Source organism: Oryza sativa, chromosome 4 (genome assembly GCF_034140825.1).
Source record: "Oryza sativa Japonica Group chromosome 4, ASM3414082v1".
Lineage (NCBI taxonomy): Eukaryota > Viridiplantae > Streptophyta > Magnoliopsida > Poales > Poaceae > Oryza > Oryza sativa.
The window spans coordinates 26,525,838-26,544,857 of NC_089038.1; the positions used below are offsets into that span (position 1 = coordinate 26,525,838).

The 19,020-nt window shown below is 38.4% G+C and overlaps 2 protein-coding genes across 4 annotated transcripts; both read right to left on the bottom strand.

Annotated features, from left to right (window-relative positions):
* Positions 1-738: 738 nt before the first annotated feature.
* LOC4336420 (uncharacterized) lies at positions 739-12,295 on the bottom strand. 3 transcript variants are annotated; one of them, XM_015780765.3, is made up of 14 exons: positions 12,034-12,295; positions 10,266-10,605; positions 8,710-8,948; positions 7,850-8,006; positions 6,781-6,858; positions 6,381-6,452; positions 5,829-5,948; positions 4,460-4,624; positions 3,749-4,274; positions 3,514-3,670; positions 3,239-3,348; positions 2,922-3,034; positions 1,800-2,163; positions 739-1,414 (listed from the first exon to the last, which is right to left on the bottom strand). In XM_015780765.3, the coding sequence occupies exons 2-14, from the start codon at positions 10,572-10,574 to the stop codon at positions 1,095-1,097; spliced, it is 2,730 nt and encodes a 909-aa protein (XP_015636251.1). In that variant the 5' UTR covers positions 10,575-10,605; positions 12,034-12,295; the 3' UTR covers positions 739-1,094. The 3 variants fall into 3 exon arrangements, with proteins under 3 accessions (XP_015636251.1, XP_015636250.1, XP_066165599.1); XM_015780764.3 differs by lacking the exon at positions 12,034-12,295 and adding an exon at positions 11,133-11,329; XM_066309502.1 differs by lacking the exons at positions 5,829-5,948; positions 6,381-6,452; positions 6,781-6,858; ... (2 more) ...; positions 10,266-10,605; positions 12,034-12,295 and adding an exon at positions 4,963-5,106.
* A 1,331-nt stretch (positions 12,296-13,626) lies between these two features.
* On the bottom strand, positions 13,627-18,207 carry LOC4336421 (exosome complex component RRP4 homolog). The gene is made up of 7 exons (XM_015778195.3): positions 17,911-18,207; positions 17,677-17,778; positions 16,942-16,987; positions 16,525-16,614; positions 15,712-15,777; positions 14,845-14,913; positions 13,627-14,352 (listed from the first exon to the last, which is right to left on the bottom strand). Exons 1-7 carry the CDS (start codon positions 18,051-18,053, stop codon positions 13,921-13,923), a joined length of 948 nt encoding a protein of 315 aa, XP_015633681.1. The 5' UTR covers positions 18,054-18,207; the 3' UTR covers positions 13,627-13,920.
* Between the last annotated feature and the right edge of the window lie 813 nt (positions 18,208-19,020).

Here is a 19,020-nt window from a genome sequence, read left to right on the forward strand (position 1 = left end):
CTTCTCATCAACTTCGTTATTTGAAGACACAAGACATGGGTAGTAAACTTGAACAATTGCTAATCTCCCGCAGCTACACCACAAATTTTGCGAGGCAGGGGAAGAGCGCACTACTGTCCTCCATGATATTGTGACTGTCCTGCGTGATATTATATTGTGATATACTGTATGTCCCTCTCTGGCCTCTATGCATAGCTTAAGACGTGAATGCGTGCTGGGAAACTTTAAGAACGGAATGGAGTGGGTTTTTCTTAGGTTGTGACTAAACCACTAATGTGACGTGCATTTCTTTCCTAGTAGACACGATCTAAACCAAATCCATGCTGGGCAACAAAGACGTACTATTGATTTCCAAGATGTGACCATGTTATTACTCCGCATAAACTAGAAGATGGTGACTCTTCACAGCACAATATTTCAGCCCCCTTTTTTTTTCATAAAACCGTAATGCAATTTATGTCCCTCTATGCATAAAGACTGATGCTTTGATTCTGAGGATTAGACTAACAAAGGTCAGGCATATCATAAAGCTGAGGATTGAAGACATTTTTACATAGACTGTTATGGATATTCTGATTAACCACCGGTCAACAAGTGAGGATCAAGAAGCTCCAGCATCAACTCATAAATTGGCAAGGCTTCAGAGAAATACCATCGTGTTGATCAGGGGCTTGCAAAATTAATCATTTTTGCATGTAAATAGAATAAATGTACCAGTCAGAAATTGACAATGAAGAATGTCTAAAATCTGGTAATGCCTTCGATTTCTCCATGACCACGAGTACATACAAAACCACCAATCCTTTTTTGAGGAATCAAAGCATCAGTCTTTATTACAGCCATTATTACATCTCAGCATTTTCACATGAAACTATGAAACTGCTCGTTCGTAAGAAACATATTTGAACCCGTGGCTATCCTGTATGTTTGAGGCCCCTATCACATGATTCTGTTAAACGGAAGTTGCTGGCAATTTTCGTGTACATTTGTTGGCTATAAGTGTAAACTATGTGGTGGTGTGATCGGATATGCATATCTAAATTAGAAAAAGTAAACACTACGAATACCCTAAGTCTGGTAAAGAATAAGTATGGCTAAATATTGACAGGAAGAGCGGTCAAGAAAGCCAATGTATAAGGAGAAGTAGACTTGCCAAAGGGTGCACACCATCCTGGAAGCTTCTCGAGAACCCTGCCAACCTTCGGTGTAACTCTATTCACATCCGTTCTTAGTTTTAGTAAGAAAGAATGATCTTCTGATTCGACTTGCTTTGGGAATGCATCCTTGGAATTACTTGCCCAGAAAAGGGTTAGCTGAAATTTTGTTGGTGAGTCCTTACCACCAGCAAACTGGATTGTATGCCACCCATCGATCTCGCTCTTATTACCCAGTGGAACCAAGTTCTCCGAATCCACTGAATAAAATAGCATGTAAAGGTCAAATAACATGAAAACAACAGTTATCTAGAATTATAAAAAAGTATTTGTTTGGGAAAGGTTAGTGGTTCATGTAAAATGCATTGCAAAAATCACCATGAACTTGTCACTATTTGTCTTGGTTTCTTGTAATCAACAAACATAATAGAGTGGATTTTAATCATCTAAGTAAATAAGAGTGCAATGGCACCTTGTTATGGTAACCATTTCGCTCACTGCCTATTGGTACTTGGGCTAATAAAGTAATTTACTCTCTACTGGTGACTATAATACATTATCATAGCAGCTGTCAAACTAAAGTAATTTACTCTCTACTGGTGATTATAACGTTCAACACTGTGTTTATTTGATAGTTCAACTTACCATGAACTGTGAAGTCATCAATTTCTTGTTTATTGATTGCCAGTGACCAACGCGTAGATGACTTAGTATCAACTGATATTATTGTTTGTCGAGCATCATTGGTAACAGAATCACTTTTCAAACTGAGCACTGGCACTTCTGATTTGCTCCATCCAGTATTGGTCCCTTCGTAACTCAAACAGCCATATTTCATGGTAAATGTAACAAAATCAATAGCCCTATTCCTCCCACAAGAAAATTCTTCATCTCTAAGGTCTACTAATTCCTTTGTCAACTTTCCAGGTGTATTGGAGAACAGAGTAACATATGATGATGGTTCTGTATTACCACTATTCACCGTTGTAGTGTCAACAACATGCACAACCTGAGCAGAAACAAATCGTTAAATAGTTATCCAATAAGTATGATAATTAATCTTGTATTGGTTGATGCAGTGTGAAAGGGACATGATTAAAAAAAGTACATGCAAGCAGGATTCTAACAAGAGAACAGATTTCCAAGCATTTTAGGACAGAAATATTTATATATCACACAAAATCAGTATTGTATTGTTGTCAATATGAACTCTTCTCTATGTACAAGTAATTGTACAACTTAAGGTACATTTACTCTTTTCTTGCTGTTACCCCTTGCCGAACAATCTTCGTTGTCAAGTATTGCAAATTAATATTCGGATGGTGGTGGGAATATGACAAAGAATTAACTATATATTTAAGAGAGAAACAGTAGCCTGTTTGACAATGATGAATGGCATGAAGGCCATTCCATATGCTCAACTCTTATGCAGAAAATAGTAACAGTAAAAGAAACTTAGAAGTTTGAAAAAAGAGGATACATGTAAACTTCCATTTCGTTTAAAAGCAGACTTGCATTTGTCATACACATCAAAGATGACCACAAAAGGTTGTTAAAACATATGAATATATGATTAAAAGAACCAAAAATGTCATCACCAGGTTATGGATTGGACAAAGAATGAAAAATAATAGAAATAATATGAAAATATCACTGCAAAACCAAAAAGTTATGGTTCATTTACTCAAAAAAATGATAACAAGATTTTTCAGATAAATCCAATGGTTTAACTGAATTGTACAGTAATTGGTATTTAGAAGTGCTTACATTTACAGACCGAGCAATATCCTCCGTGAATGCAGGGAGAATGCCACTTGACACCAGTGCAAGTGCAAGACCAAAGAATATACATAACAGAAAACCAAGAGTCCTTTTAGCACCTAAAGGAAAACAATATTTGGGGATATCAACCTCTTTGCGATGTTTTGAACAAAGGGAAGACTATATGCAGTTAAGCAATGTGGACAGGTGTAACAGTTTGATGCAAAACCTACTTTTGAGATTTTGAATAAACATGATTACAGAACAATGTAACTGCAAAGGGAAGCAAAGCATGACGATATATCTAGCATGTCATGGTTTACCTGATATATGAACGTAAGAAAGAAGATACACAAAGGTAAAACATATGACAATAGCAATGGCAACAGAGACTACTACATTGCCAAGCCAATCTGGTAGGCCACCAGGGTTCCTGCAAATTTAAGGTACACATTAGTTTGGTTGATTTAAATTAACTGATATGGTGCCTTATAAAATCTATTAGCAGTTAAGTTACAAAGTATTTACAGTCGTATCCAAAAACAGCATATCTTAAAACAGAGAACCCTCTTGGAGGTTCCAAGCTCAATATATGTACCTATCAATGCGTACAATACTCCCAATTATAACATCAACCATGCGAATAACTAAACCAGCAGATGAGACAACTGGTGCAGCCAATGCCAGAACCAATGTAATAACCTTGAGCTGTTTAGGTGACCGAGCAGGAGATAGTGTTGCTTCCATAAGACCGTCTGCAAAGAAATAACAGCTGTGAATACTCGAGGTAAATATTAATCCATCACCTTCATCAGACAGTAACAGTAACTTACATGCAAAAGCAGGCGAAACAAGCCAGATGAGTGCTATGTAAGATGATCCAACCTTCAAGTATGTTCCCAGTATCAGAACTATTAGCCATTGTACAAAACCAGATTTAAAAATCCACCTCTCAGCTTCCAGGTTAACAATTTGTTCCAGCATGTTATGAGCTAGTCCTGACTTTGTTATAGAATATACATGTTTAAGATGCCTTTTCAAAATAATGAATCCAATATGTTGACCGATGAATGCCCCAAGTAGTGCAGGTGAACCAAATAACCCAACTACTAACCATGGGTGCGCAACAAATGTCACAGGAAAGGAACAAATATGTGGCAGAGCAATTGCAACCACAACTGATAAGGTAACAGAAGAAATTAACATAAGAACAATGCCCAAACATGATATTCCAAAGGACACAAGGCCAGGCCGTCCACCCATAAGCAATGAAGTTCCCCAGATAAGAAGGGACTGAAATATTATTGAGTTGTGAAACATGGTTGTAAGTCGCTGTGGATATACTACCATGTACTTGCCCTGCAAAATTGTAAAATACATGTGAGCTTAAGCAAAAGAAAATTCAGTTATATTTTTACCAGATGGCAACATAGATAATGTATATTATTTATGCGTGATGTTTTCCAGAGAGCAAACATATAGGGCATTGCATGGCCTAAAAATAATCTATGATGACACCAAATGAAGAGAATTTATTGTTATACCAGAATGTCGAAAAAAACAGCTTTGGTCTTCTCTGCACCCTCTTGCTTTGCTTGTATTGCATCTTTCATAAATTTTGGTGATGCGGCAGCATGAAGTAGGAAAGCAAGCATATTTTCTCCAATATGCTGAAGGGATCCTGGTTTCAGATGCTTCATTTTGTCATTCTGCACAAAGAAAACAAAAGGACTACCATGACTCCATGAGTATAAAAATATTTATGATTTGGAGAAAATGTATTAAAGTTTTCATCAAATATTTCAATCTTAAAATACATTTCCTAACATTATCTATATTGCCATTTGACCTAGTTTTCTTTTCAGGGTAAGAGGCGATCTGAGCCGTTAACTCGGCATTAACTTCTATATAAGGTGAGCTTCAAATGTTGGCACATATATATCGTCTCATGTCATCATAGTAATCAAATATCCAGGATCAAATGGCCGTATATCATCTTTTAATGTATATGAATGAATCAGTTAGATCCACAAGAAGAATGAAGTACATGGGCAGTCCGGAAACTTGTGCGTGTGTGTCATCTAGGTCCCTGAACTCCCAAAATGCATTTTTTGGATCCCCGAACTTGTCTTGAGTGTCATATATGTCCAAACGGATTCTAACCCGCTCCATGCGCTGACGTGGTTTGCCACGGTGGCGCCTACATGTTAGTGAGACCTACATGTCAATCCTACATATAAATAAAAGTGAAAAACCAAATTTTCTCCTCTTAGTTAGAGAGGAAAGAAGATAAAATTATATTTAAAAAAATCTAAGGTAGCGAGGAGAAAATATGTTTTCTTTAATTTTATTTTTTTCTACGTGATTGACATGTGGGTCCAACTAACACGTAGGTGCCACGGTGGCATGCCACGTTAGCGCATGGAGCGAGTTGGAGCCTGTTTGGACCTATATGACACCCAAGACAAGTTTGGGAACCCGGAAATACATTTTGAAAGTTAAGGGACCTAAATGACACACTCGCACAAGTTTAGAGACCGCCCGTGGACTTCATCTCCTTTAGATGTATTACTGTTTTTCTTTCGGTGGAAACGGCCAATATGAAGAGTTGCATTGCCTTAATTTCAAGATCCATAACCTTTAGTTCTTCCAACAAGCAAGGTAAGCAAGAGCAGTTGGCTCATTGACTTAGTATGAAATTTATGGCATTAGCTGTATCAATTATCTTGCTCAAACTAGTACAAACAAAGAATTATTAATTGATTGGGTTCTATAACTTTTTGTTTGGGAGTTTGTCTACGGATATAAATAGCCATGCCAATTTGTTCAGACAAAGGAAAAACCATGAGCTAAATTTGGCATTACTGACTACCAGGGATACAAAAATGTATTTAAGAAATCATCAAAGCAAACCTTCGTGTGATAGACTGATGTCCTATCTGTATAAGCAAAATCAAGACCAGGAAGACCACCAACTTCCTGATATATTTGAAAATCAGTAGCAGATTTTATTGCTCCAGACTGAAAAACGTCCTGCAAATACAGATTCGAGCTATGTCATATTTGCAATGTATAATTAATACAACTCAGGGATTGGCCTATGCTAAAATTACATGTAAAAGTGGAACTTCTTCTATCAATCTAGTGATAGAGCCAAACCTGAATTTTTCAAATGCAATTTTAGCACCAAGCAAGTCACATCCATGTTTTTTAATGGCAAAAATAGTTGAAGTGTTTCTAAAACTGATGATAAACAAGATATTACTTTGTTTAGCATCTGCTAGCCCAACAAAAACCTGGCATGTGAAAATAACTCAAACTTCTGGAGCAGAGCTATTTATAAATATCTACTGCACAAACCAAGGGAAATAAACCCCTCTAGGTAAAAGAATATTTGAGACTACAAAACCCTACAATTGAAAAGAGATGATATGCTACCGGTCCACTAAAAAAATGATATGCTACCTGTGAAGCTATCTGAGCAGATGGATATTTGGCTACAGAAGCAAAGCTTTCCAGAGCCCAATGATCTGTACCCTGTTACATGGGGGGAATTTAACAAGTTAAGTTAGTATTCAAAATAAATATTTCAATTACACATTGAACAAAGCGACATGGCAATCCAAAATATTTGAAGCAATTGCAAAAAGGAATTCGGTGCCAAATTGTTAATCTCCCAGGAGTTCTTTTTTCCTGCCGTATGCAAATAAGTGGACCTTAACTCGATTTACTTGATTGTCAGAAACCCTATTTACTAGTGTCAGCAATAAAGTAATTACAAAACAAGGAAATAATAATTTTGCAAAATAAAGTGCTGAACAAGAGTTATTTTGCCAGATGGACTAACAAAAATCTAGAACCTTACCTGGAAGAGAGTAGATTTCCCGCTGATACCCATAGCTTCCAAATCGATTGCAAAACGTACTGAATTTCTCCAGCGGTGCTGCACAAAAAATATTAAATCACATTATATGGTCTATATTGAGTGAGTGGTAACCTGTGAATCAGTGGAATCTTCATAACGGAATGCTTAAAAACAACAAACTCAAGGTTAAATTTTAACTCATAGTTTGATGTGCAAGACTTGATATTTTAACATTTTGCAGAAGGGAAAAAACATCTTCAGTGGTAAGTGAGAGAATAGATAAGAGTTTACTATTTTACATTTACACATGAGGTTTCATCATCACCTACCTCTACTCCTTTCTACGTGATGTGAGTCATGCAGAGTTGCAGACTCCAACGCAATAGACGATTACAGGGGAATTTTGCACTATTTTAACACTCAGTTCAGACCAAATGTACAGCCATAACATAAATTAAAAAGGAATCCCAAACCTTGTGCCTTAATTAGCATATAATACTTCTTGACTTCTAGTATTATGTTCCTAATGCACTAATGCCACACCCTGTGCTGAACTGTGAAAACCACTAAACCCCCATTCCCGTGCAACAGAGGATACTCAAAACTGGTACTGATGTAAACCACCCACCCCCATTCCTACACAAAATGAAAATGATGCATGTCCACGACAAATCTAACCAGATATGAGACTATCAGAACCTGCAACCAATTAGTTGATGTGATTGCAAAATGCAAGCTCAGGTGCTGGTTCTTTATTAAGTACTTCCTCCGTTTCGCAATGTAAGTTATTCTAGCATTTCTCACATTCATATTGATGTTAATGAATCTAGATAGATATATATGTCTAGATTCATTAACATCAATATGAATGTGAGAAATGCTAGAATGACTTACATTGTGAAACGGAGGGAGTATGATGATACTTTTTAGGAAATACACAAAAGTTTGAATATCTTTGCATTAAGATTGGAATTAAGCATGAATGTTTTTTAGGGAATATACAAAAGTTTGTGTATCTTTGCATTGAGATTGGAATTAAGTATGAAGATACTGGGATAAAGATAGTGACCTGAGTTATAAAACTATGGGCACCATCAAGACCTTCTTCTTCCCCTGTGTTGAATAGAAACAGGACACCACTCTTAAACCCATGAGCCCACTGAGCCACTCCTCGTGCAAGCTCTAACATGACTCCCACACATGAACTACAATCTCCAGCACCTTCGCTGAAAAAGCAAAGTATGTTTTCTCAACAATGACATGGACAAAAAAAAAATGCATAAGCTATTTCAACAAATCTGCCACAGCACTGTGAATTGCAACAGAATCCTCAATGTGCCAATAAATTATACCGTTATTAGTAGTATTAGATAAACAATCATATCTGTCAAAATTACCTTGAAAAGCAACCTGAACAAAGTAACAAGGAACAAGGAACATGGCCTGTCAATTAGGCAATCTCTTTGTATGGTTCCTACATGTCCAGAGCTTACATTTTAGCTAAAGCTTCTAAAGTTATGTGCTATATCCTATCCTGTCTTCAGTCAATGATGCATCTTGAACTAAGTTTTGCTAAAAATTCCTAATCATGTTATGTATGGCAACTTTTGTATCTACACATCTCTCCTGTCTATGTTAAAAGAGAAGAGGACTCTCAGGTCAAATATCCATCTAATCCCATGTTTTCCTTATTGAATTTCTTCCAGCAAACCCTCTGCCTGACCCTTTCCAATTGATCACTAATGTGGCACTCATGTTGGATTGTTGCAGAAGGGTACAATGGTCCACAGTAATAAAGAATTTAATGCACTAATTTGGCTAGAAGTGTAAAGTCATGTAAAAACTCCTACTCAACAAACTTAAACTGAATCAGTACAGTGATTTCATTGTATCACACAAAGCAGAAGCAAAACTGAGACAGAGCCTTACGTCGTGGAAACTGTATCGATATGAGAAGAAACAAGAATCAAATTGTCCTCGGCTTCTGGTAAATACTTGGGAACAACTCTCAGTATCACATGCTTAAGGTTTGAATACAGCATAGTTTTTCCATTGAAAAGGCCACCAGCCATACGATTTGCACCAATATCTGTGTGGAACAGCTCCAGTTGGACATCAACATCCCAATGAGCTGTCTTCTTTATTTTATCTGCTACTGCATATACATACTATAGCATGGACATGTCAGAATTGATGGTACATCTAAAAGAAAATGATCTAGAATGCTAACATTCTAGCAATGGTATATAAGTGAATAACAACATACTGATAAGAGGAAGAATAATAATAAATGAAACATTAAATCACAGGAGGAGAAAACAGTTTTATGGGTCCTCACTATTAACTTGGTGTTTTACCAGAAACTTGCAAATTGATTATCATTTCTTATAATTATATCTTGGGACTACTGCATAGCATTTGCGGTTGTATGGCAGCACCATGTATCCTATATACTTATAAAGTTGCTCCTCACTAAGTGTAGTTAATGCTAATTCTCTCTTCTCTCATGAAACAACAGCAACTTAATTGTCTTTAGCTTTTGGATCATTTATCTATGGTGCAAATTGCCCATCTTCTCTCATGAAGCCATGCACATACACATACGTCAATTTGTTTCTATCTTTTTTTTCTACCACAATCACCTCAAAATATTTTTAGCATTTGGATCTGATCTATTTTCTATTTTCTCTTATGAAGCTACATCATCTATATTTCTAACATTGGAGGATCACCTCAATTTATTTTTATCATTTGGATTATTGATCTATTAACTATTTTCTCTTATGAAGCTACATCATTTATATTTCTACAATTGGAGGTTCTATTTAGATGTTATTGTGTAAAGCAATGTGAAGTCAAATTGTCTAGATACAAATTTTATTTTGTACTTAATGTTTACATATTATCATAACTTTCCCACAGCAGAGCGTGAGGTTTCATCTAGTTAAATATATGGAAGTGTCCATTTCGTGGAGCTTCAGAAAAAGTTAATCTTAGGAGAAGTCTTTGATACAATTAGATTGATAATTTGCTAGTAAAACTAATAACTTTAAAATACTTATTGCACACAAGGTTTCTCACTTTCAATGTATTTACTAATCTATAATGAAATAATCCCAAAGAGTGTAAAAAGGTAAATTATTTCACCAAGCTAGATAATTGAATTATTGCAACTTAAATATAGTATCGACAAGAGAAAATTTGCAGATTGAAGAAGCCTATCCCCTATTATAGAACTCTATGCCTCTACCAACAAACAGTATAACACAATTTTATTTCTTCTACTTTTTTGCAAATAATAACACAACTAGTATTAACTCTATAGCCAACACCTGGTTCCAGCTCCATAGGAAAGTTAAGTGTCTATACATCAATGGGTAACCATGAAGGATACTGAAATACTTAGTAAAAACAATGAAATTGTAGGTCTGATAGCTAATAATATAAAAGCAAGTGGCTTGAAACTTATAGGAGTATAGGACAACCTGAACAGCAAGATCGATGGAATCTGAACCAACTGGATGAGGACCCAAGGCTGCAAGGTACTTAACATGCTCCAGAGCAGATGCCTCTGAGAACCCACGCTTGCCAGCCTGTTCAGCATCAAGGGGCAAAGGAAGATTTGCAAACTGAAAACGATAAACAGACCAGGATCCATGAAGGAAGACCATCAACAATCCCAGCAATAAAAAAGGTGTCCTCCTGCGCCTGCCATAATCTTCATTTGTACTGACTGCTTCATCAACTTTGGGTTTCTCATGGGTTGTGACAGAAGAGCCTCGCCCTCGAGGCATTCTGCATGTATAGATGTGAAGGACAAAACACCTGAAAAAAAAAACTCTTTTGACAATTAGTTCTACTAATGAAAGAAAATAAAATATGATTTGCTTATCACTCTTCTCACATTTTTCTAGAAGAACAGGCAAAACAACTTAGTGCTATCTTTATAAGGAAAAAGGACACGTTAGAGTGGAAAGCTTCTTTGCAGCATGGTACTGTTTGAGTTCCACTTTTTTCAACTAAAAGTTTCCCTTCAATCCAGGGTAGCATAACATGAACCAGTATTCATTGTTTTATTCAGTATTTTGAATCATTGCAGCTGCCAACGAAGGTTCAATTCCATCTTTCAAGTAGAAGAAATACATGCATAGTCAAATCAGATACAATCCTCTGTGCATTATAACAACTCATGTTAAATTTCTAGCAGGTTCTAACCTTTCCAAGGTTTAGGATTTCAGAACTTGTCTGTTCAAGCAGCAAAACAATATGAGTTTTCATCTGGTTTTCAAGAATACAGAAATGCAAAAAAGAGAAAGAGAGAGAGTGTGTTTGAGCTCACACTTGCTGCATACCCAGTCTGCAGATTTTTAAGGAACCAGTTTGGGTCAGGGCAGAGCATATAATCATTCATATGTCAGGCTGTTGCACAGAATGTGCAGCCCCAGTACTAGCATTTTTGGGTGAAACTTTTCACCACAAAGCCTAAGGGCCCCAACTTAGTTCCATGCACTTGCCATCATGAAAACGATGTGGCCCCTGCCAGCAAACGCTTAATAAAAGTTCCAATTAGCCACAGCAATTACCGTGATCTGGTTTCAACACCATACGTATAAAACAAATAAGTATTCGTACTAAGGCAACTAACGCTGCTCACAGCTGGGAAGCCATCAAGTACATACGTACGGCGCGGCCGCGCAGGTATATCCACCCAGCACGGGCTTAATAAAAGTACCAGGTAACCAGCAATTACCGTGATCTGATTTCAGCATCATGTGTACAAAACAAACAAATAAACACTAAAGCAACTAATGCTGATCTGATGATCTCAGTTTGGATGCATTTAGTACATACGTACAGCGCAGCCAGCCAGGCATCTCCACCTAGCGATACCATCTTATCTAGGAGTAGTAAAAACTCGCTTTGCCCCAGCAAAACCCATCTAATTTCCCCGAAAAAAAACCCCAGCAGCTAGAAACTCAGATCTGCCCAGCGTCCCAGCGCATCCGCGTATCACATCAAAGCACGCAATGCTAGTATCTACTATCTCGCACGAAACTATACAAAAGCAGGCAGAACACGGCATCAACGCACCCACCCACACAAGCAGAGCACACAAGTCAACGTCGCGAAATTCCCACGAAACCCAGTGGGAAGAAGCAGGGGGGCATCCGAGATCAACGAGGAGAGCACGCGGAGATCGGATGGGGGAGAGGAGAGCGGAGACGAGGCGGAGGAATCGGAGAGAGAATTTACTTGGGTTTTCGCTGCTCGAGAGGCGGAGACCCAGAGGAAGGGAGGAGGCGGCGACGACGACGACGACGACGACTCCGCTGCTCAAGGCGCGGAGATGGAGGATATGAGGAGGAAGGGGTGGTGCCGCCCGTGCCGCTGGACGACGTGGTGGTGGGTGGGTGCTGGCGGTGGGACGGAGTGAGAGTATGGGGCGCGGCTCTGGTCCCCGGACGAGGCGGCCTGGAGGGAAGACCGGGAGACTGTGGCCTGTGAGAGAGTTTACGAGGGACGGGATGGGGCGCCGCCGAATCCTTGATTGGGATGCCGGGCTGTGGCCCGTGCAAGGCGGTGGGATCCGTGGGGAGTAGAGTACTGTTTTGTTTGTTACGGTATACAGTCGACACGCCATCACGTGATCCACTCAAGTTTCATCTGCATATTTTTAGCTTCGGCTGTTGCAGCAACTGAATGTAAAAAAAAAAAAAGAATGACAAAGCATCAGTAAATAGACGATTAATTTATACTACCTCCGTTTCATGTTGTGATACAACGGTTATAAAATTTTTTAGCATTGTCCATATTCATGTTAATAAATTTAGATAATGCTAGAAACAGAGAAAGTATCAATAAACCTAACAAAGTCCTAAACCATAGAGTAACTAGCACTGGTGCTTTGTAGAGATATGTTTTTTATATCCTCCAACCCTTATTAGAATATGTATATGATCATATATACTGCCAAAAATCGTTTGTATTTCTTTTGTTTAGGCGAAATTCCGAATTAAACCTGCTAAATCCCTAAACCAAATTCCGAATTAAACCTGCTAAATCCCTAAACCATAGAGTACCTAGAATGGGTGCTACAGAAATATATGTTTTTATATCTCGCATTGAAAATCCTCCTTCCTTAGTGGAATTCGTATATGATCAAATATTATTATTGTCCAAGATTGATTGTATTTTTAATAGGCAATTCCAAACTAAAAACAAAAAAGATGATCCCTTCCTATAGTAGATTACCAAGGAATAATAATCTTTCTTTTATAGGTGAAATTAGATTGGATTTAAATATATATACCATTCCTTGATTATATGAGACAAAAAGAAGAAATGGCACGATTTCTCCTTGATTATATGAGACAAAAAGAAGAAATAGCACGATTTCTCTATAGTTGTAGGATAATTTAGGGTGGTTGTTTAGATCAAATTAGTTCCTCCTCCTAAACTGATATAGGATTCTAATTTCTGGGTAGAAACGATTGACGTGGCGCTGAGGTGTCTAAGTTCAGCGCCACATCGTGTGGCGCTGAACAAAAGGGTCATTTTTAAAATAAGTTTTGGGGACAGTTCATTTGTATAATTAGTTTTTATAAAGAATCAAATTGTCAAAATTAATGCTCAGGATTGCATACTGAGATCTGTTAGACGAGTAGTTTTAGCGCTCACTGCTCAGCGGCACTCCAGAACTCCAGATGTGTCCTGGACTCTGGAGTGGCGAGAGAACACAGGTCAGCAGTCACGCATCATATCTTGAAAAGGCAGGAACTTTACAAGTTCATACTCCAGCTTGGAAGGGTAGGGTGCTGAAAAGATAAATAAAAATCCGCAACATCATTTTGACACCATCAAAATCTCAGGATATAGATTACTAGAATTTTCAAGAAAGGGAGTATGCAGTAATACAATTCAAAAAAAAAAGCGTCAAACGTACATCAATAGTTATGTGATTTAACATAGATGAGGCCCCTCCAGCACTGCAAGCCCAGCATTTTGCCATTTCTAGCACTATCATCAAATGCAAGCACCGTAGATCTGAAAACAGTTGGATCTCTATGGCAGAGTACGATGGCACTTATCAGGCTTTCTTCTTGTACACGTTTAGGCATCTTTACATAGGATCAGCAGATTTTATCTTGCTCCACTTTTCTTTCGCAACAGATCAGCTCGACGTTTTACCTCTCTCTCTGCTGTCTGGACATAAAATTCAGCCCCAAGCATGTTGTTTATCTCGATATTTGATGATACACTTGCTTCAGCAGTCTCAATTATCAGTTCAACTGTCAAAGTGAAACCCAGAGCTGAAAGCACACGTACAGCATTGGCAAGCCGGCAAATATGTTTCCTTGTTTCTAGTGGAGTGAAATTCTCCACTTCAGCACTCAAATTCAGCTTATTTTCCATCATATTAGCGTTTTCACCTACCACAACATGCTCACCTACCCAGATGAATCCATTGCAACCAAGAATCAAGTCAACATCATATTGCTCGAGGTGGTGGAAATGCTGCTTCCGTCGTTTTACCAAGTATGCAGGTACTACAAGCAGTTGACCCCTCTCAAGCTGCAAAATAAGAACATCAGACGAGAAACAGTAACAATCTAATGTTGAATTAGGTAGAAATGTAACATCTTTTGAATTGAAAATACAACTGTGTAACTAAAGCAGTCACATACGAACTACTGAACAACAAACGTCATTATCAAAATTAAGGAAAACTAGGTGTCAAGACTTAACACACATCATGAACTAGCTGTGAACCTTAGCATTATTCATTATTAAATGTCCTTGTCTCCTTGAACTAGTTATAAATCTCCTTTGCATCATTGCATGTCCCTGAACTATTTATAAACCTCCTTTGCATTATTGCTCTGGAAGATAAATATGGAACATTTTTTTTTGCACACACAGCAACACTGTGGACATTTAAATAGAGCATATTCATAATTAAGACAACATGCGGATTACCGAACCACACAGGTCACATAAGAACATAATCTTGATTATTATGGTATGGGCAATGATAGCTGACAGAGTGGTTGATCTGGAATCTACCTTTCCATACTTTTGACTCCGTGCTTGTAGGTGCAGAGATCCATCATGTTGGAAACCACGAACTTCAGCCTGGTAATTAATTCCATGCAAAGAAGCAGCATACCATTTAAACGGTGCTCCAAAATGGAAATTAGTATCTATGACAAAATGTAGAAATATAAATGGGAAATTCGATTTCAAATATGACCAAGTCCCTAGGCTAGAATAATAGATAAAGAAGTATGGGACATTGAAATTTGACCTCACAAACAAAAAATAGTAAACAAAATACAAAATGCTTGATTCAGGCATCCTTTTGTAATCTGCAAGCAAAATGCCTTAAGAGTGGAAGAAATTTCTCCAGAACTAACTAATGCATTCACAGAAAAAAAAAATGTTCAGAAAAATGTGCCAAGTTGAACTGCTGCATTATTCATGGATGTTTGGTGCTAATCAAAATATAGATACATAGGCGACTAGCATAAACAGTTGGTAAAAAATGGTTTTGATAGATGATGAATTAAGTGCATTAAATGAGCAGGTTGAGACTGTTTGCCACTCAATAGGTGTGGATTTACCACTCAACAGAAAGTAACTGATAATCTGCTACCCAATAGTCAATGCACACGCACACTTGATGATTTGCCACTATCACCATTTGGTTTGCATGCTTCCCTCCAGGCCGATCTAGAAGGGGTAGAACGCGGATCATCATTATGTGTGTCTATTGAGAGGCATATTATCATACCTTCTACGGAATGGCAGATACTCAAGTGCACATCTATTGCGTGGCCTAAGTCAAAACCCCTATCAAAATTAAAACCCATTCCAGCACCAAACAAGTTAGTCCTTCTACCTTCAGAGAGAAAGGATAAGTACAATACTTACACAGATAACATCATTTTCTTCAAAAATTGTCCGCATATTAAGTTCATCGACAGCAGTTCTCCTTCTCTAACAATGGGGACAGGGAAAATGCATTAACTAGAATACTAGAGAAAAACGAGAAAATAAATAATGAAATTTGTAATAAAATAACAGTGTCCATCATTTGTTTCTTTGAACATGACAAAATATGTAAACTGTCAAGCAACATTCCAACGATGTCATCATAGTGTATAATTTTCCAAAACAGTAAAATGAATCATTTCTATGTGGCCATAGTGTTTATATGGTGCCATCTATTCAATGGACACCCAGCTAGAGTGACGCTAGTGGATAGACAGCATTGACCCTGACGCACTAGCACGTAACATGCCACCATGTTTCTTCAAACTTGTATTTTCTTTGGTCATTTACATGAAAATTGGTTCAGTTGGTGTTTTTATTCAAATACAATGCTGATCTTGAGCAGTGCTTCTATGCTTTATATCTCCAAGTGAAATAGAATAGTTTTCATTAAAGTATAATTCAAAATTTTAAATGGAATAGTCATCTTTCATCTTTCAACAATGCAAAAGCTAAACTTCTAAGTGAAACAGAATGGCTTTCAATGAATTCAGTGTTTTAAGATAACTAAGGAGACTAGAAAAGGTGCTTCAACGAATGCTGAATGCGTGAAATATCCTTTGTTGTAGTACTCCATATCATTTATTTTCCAGACTGGTATAACAGGAAGATGTAGCTGTGTTCAGCCATCTGACATCCCACAAACTTTGGATATTATAAGCTTTAAGGTACAAAAAAATGAGAAAACTGTACCTGAATTCCATCGGGTAAATTCATAGAAGAAAGCATCAAAACAGCATCTTGGCTAAAATTTATCTCCAACCTCCAGCGTTTAGGTGCAATCTTGAGAAACAAAAATCACGACAGTAGGTTATTTATCTTTTTTAATAGATTTGCATAACATGGATGTTGAACTGACATAATAATAAAGATAGCAGTAGCTGATTTTGTGAAGATGTGACTATAATATTAAACCAGATTTACCAAAACTACCTTACTCCAATTTATGCATATATTATCAGGACTGTCAAAATACTAAGAAATTCTAGCAACTTTTAACTAAATAATCATATCCAGCAAAATGAAGTTTTTATCCCTAAAATGATATTCATGGACCAAAATCAGTAAGAAGAATGTCCAAAGGGTGCCATAAAGCATAATTGTCAGTACCTCAATAACACGGCCAACTATGATATCACCAACCTCCGGCTTATACCTAAAAAGGTCAGAGAGAAAATGGACTAAGAATTGACACGCTCATTCAGATGAAGCTCCCCTCGCTTCCTCTCCACCAACAGAAATCACACGAGCAATTCTTACATTCAGATTGTCCAGACATTCAAAACCAGAAACCAAATAGTTTTAAATAAAAGTAGCTAGGACATTGTATTTTGGTAGCAGAACTCATTACGAACTTGTAAAGTAATTCAAAGTATGTCTCTTCCATGGTAGCAAACTTTTAATGAATTCATAAAGAAGTTGTAATGGTCTGTACCAATCATTTCCACAGCCAAAATATATCAAATCTATGGTTTGATTTGGTGCAAATTACAGGCTCAGAACAAATCCAGCTGCAGCACAGTATATCACAAGTTGTTACCACTGCCTGAGTGCTTCGAAATTGAATCCATAATCCCCATTCTACATATACTCCATCAGTCCATCAACATCCACCCCACAAAATCTACTACTGGACTCGGTACAATAACATAAACCCCGCTCTCATCTCGGAAGCTAGTCCTATAACAAAACGCCCAGGGAAAATACCATTGTTCTGCCAGAGTTATCCAATAAAGGAGCACGCAAATGAACCGCTTTTCAAGGTTCATAAGAAACGGGTAAAACCGCTGGAAAATTGATTCTATGATACGTCAGTGAATCCGAGGAAGGTTAGAGCTTGAGTACCTCGCCCTAAGCGTCCGCACGTACACCAGCTTGTTGACCCGCTCCACCACGCCGCACAGCGTCGCCACCACCTCCCCGTCCTGATCCGACGTCCCATGCCCCCTGCGCGCAGAGAGAGAGAGGAAAACGAGAAACCCCCCATCAGTCCAGCCGTACTGCCGCCACACACGAAAGCTAATACGAGATTGGGAGGGGGGGGGGGGAGAGACAAGGGGGGAAGTGCCTAGCTCTCACTTGAGAATGTTGTCCTCGTCGTTGACGGGGATGGTGTCCGCGACGGTGACGGCGGCGGCGGGGGCGACGGTCTGGAGCTCGTGGAGCGCGGCCTCGAGGCGCACCCTCTGGGTCTGGTTCAGCGAGAGCTGGAGGTCCCTCATGGCGGGCGGCCTCGCGAGCACGCAGGTAGGCGCGGAGGAAGCGGGAGGAGTAGGGTAGAGTAGAGGGTGGCGCGGCGGAAGGGAAGCGGATCGGCAAAAACCCTAGTAAAACCTGCCCAAATCCGGCGCGGGTTCGGCCGGTCTCGAGGAACACGGAGGCGCAGCGCAGCCGCCGCCACGGCAATGCAAGCCTACAGCCTACAATGGGCCGGAAGCCCAGAAAAGGATCGCGATGCTCGCGATGTTGGTTGACATGGGCTTTTTGGGCCGATGTTTAACAGTGCTTGACATCATGGGCCTTTTCACTCACTGGATGTGTTTTATGAACGAACTCGGAACTTCTATTCAGATTCAGAAAAGAGAAATCACATTAACAGACACTTAAATATACAAATTAACCAAATTATTATTATCATATCTTACACACGTTGTTAGTAACCATTTCTTAACACGGTATGCATGTTTTACTTTGGAATATGGGATGCGCAAGATATTTTCGTTCTGTTTTTATTCTTTTTCTTTTTAGCTGCAGATATAGCTAAGAGAATTTGTATGCTCTGCTTGGGCTGTGTTTTTCAACTCTTATCAAGTTGTTTCCGTTTCATATGGAAATGAAATGGACGTCTCTTTTCTCCGAGAGTAACAGGCGAAGCATTCCCGTCCATAAGTTCATCCGAAAATTCCTTAGGAAGAGCTTATTTGTGGACGAGCATGGTTTGTGTCTTGTAGCTGGGAAGGTGACCTTTTCCAAAACAGTATACGTACCTCATCCTGTCCATGTCCTGAAGTTAAGACCTTGTTTAGATAGGAATTAAAACTTTTAGTGCCTATCACATCGGATGTTTGGATGCTAATTATAAATATTAAACGTAGACTATTAATAAAATCCATTCTATAACTCTAGACTAATTTACGACACGAATCTATTAAGCCTAATTAATCTATGATTAGCATATGTGATGCTACA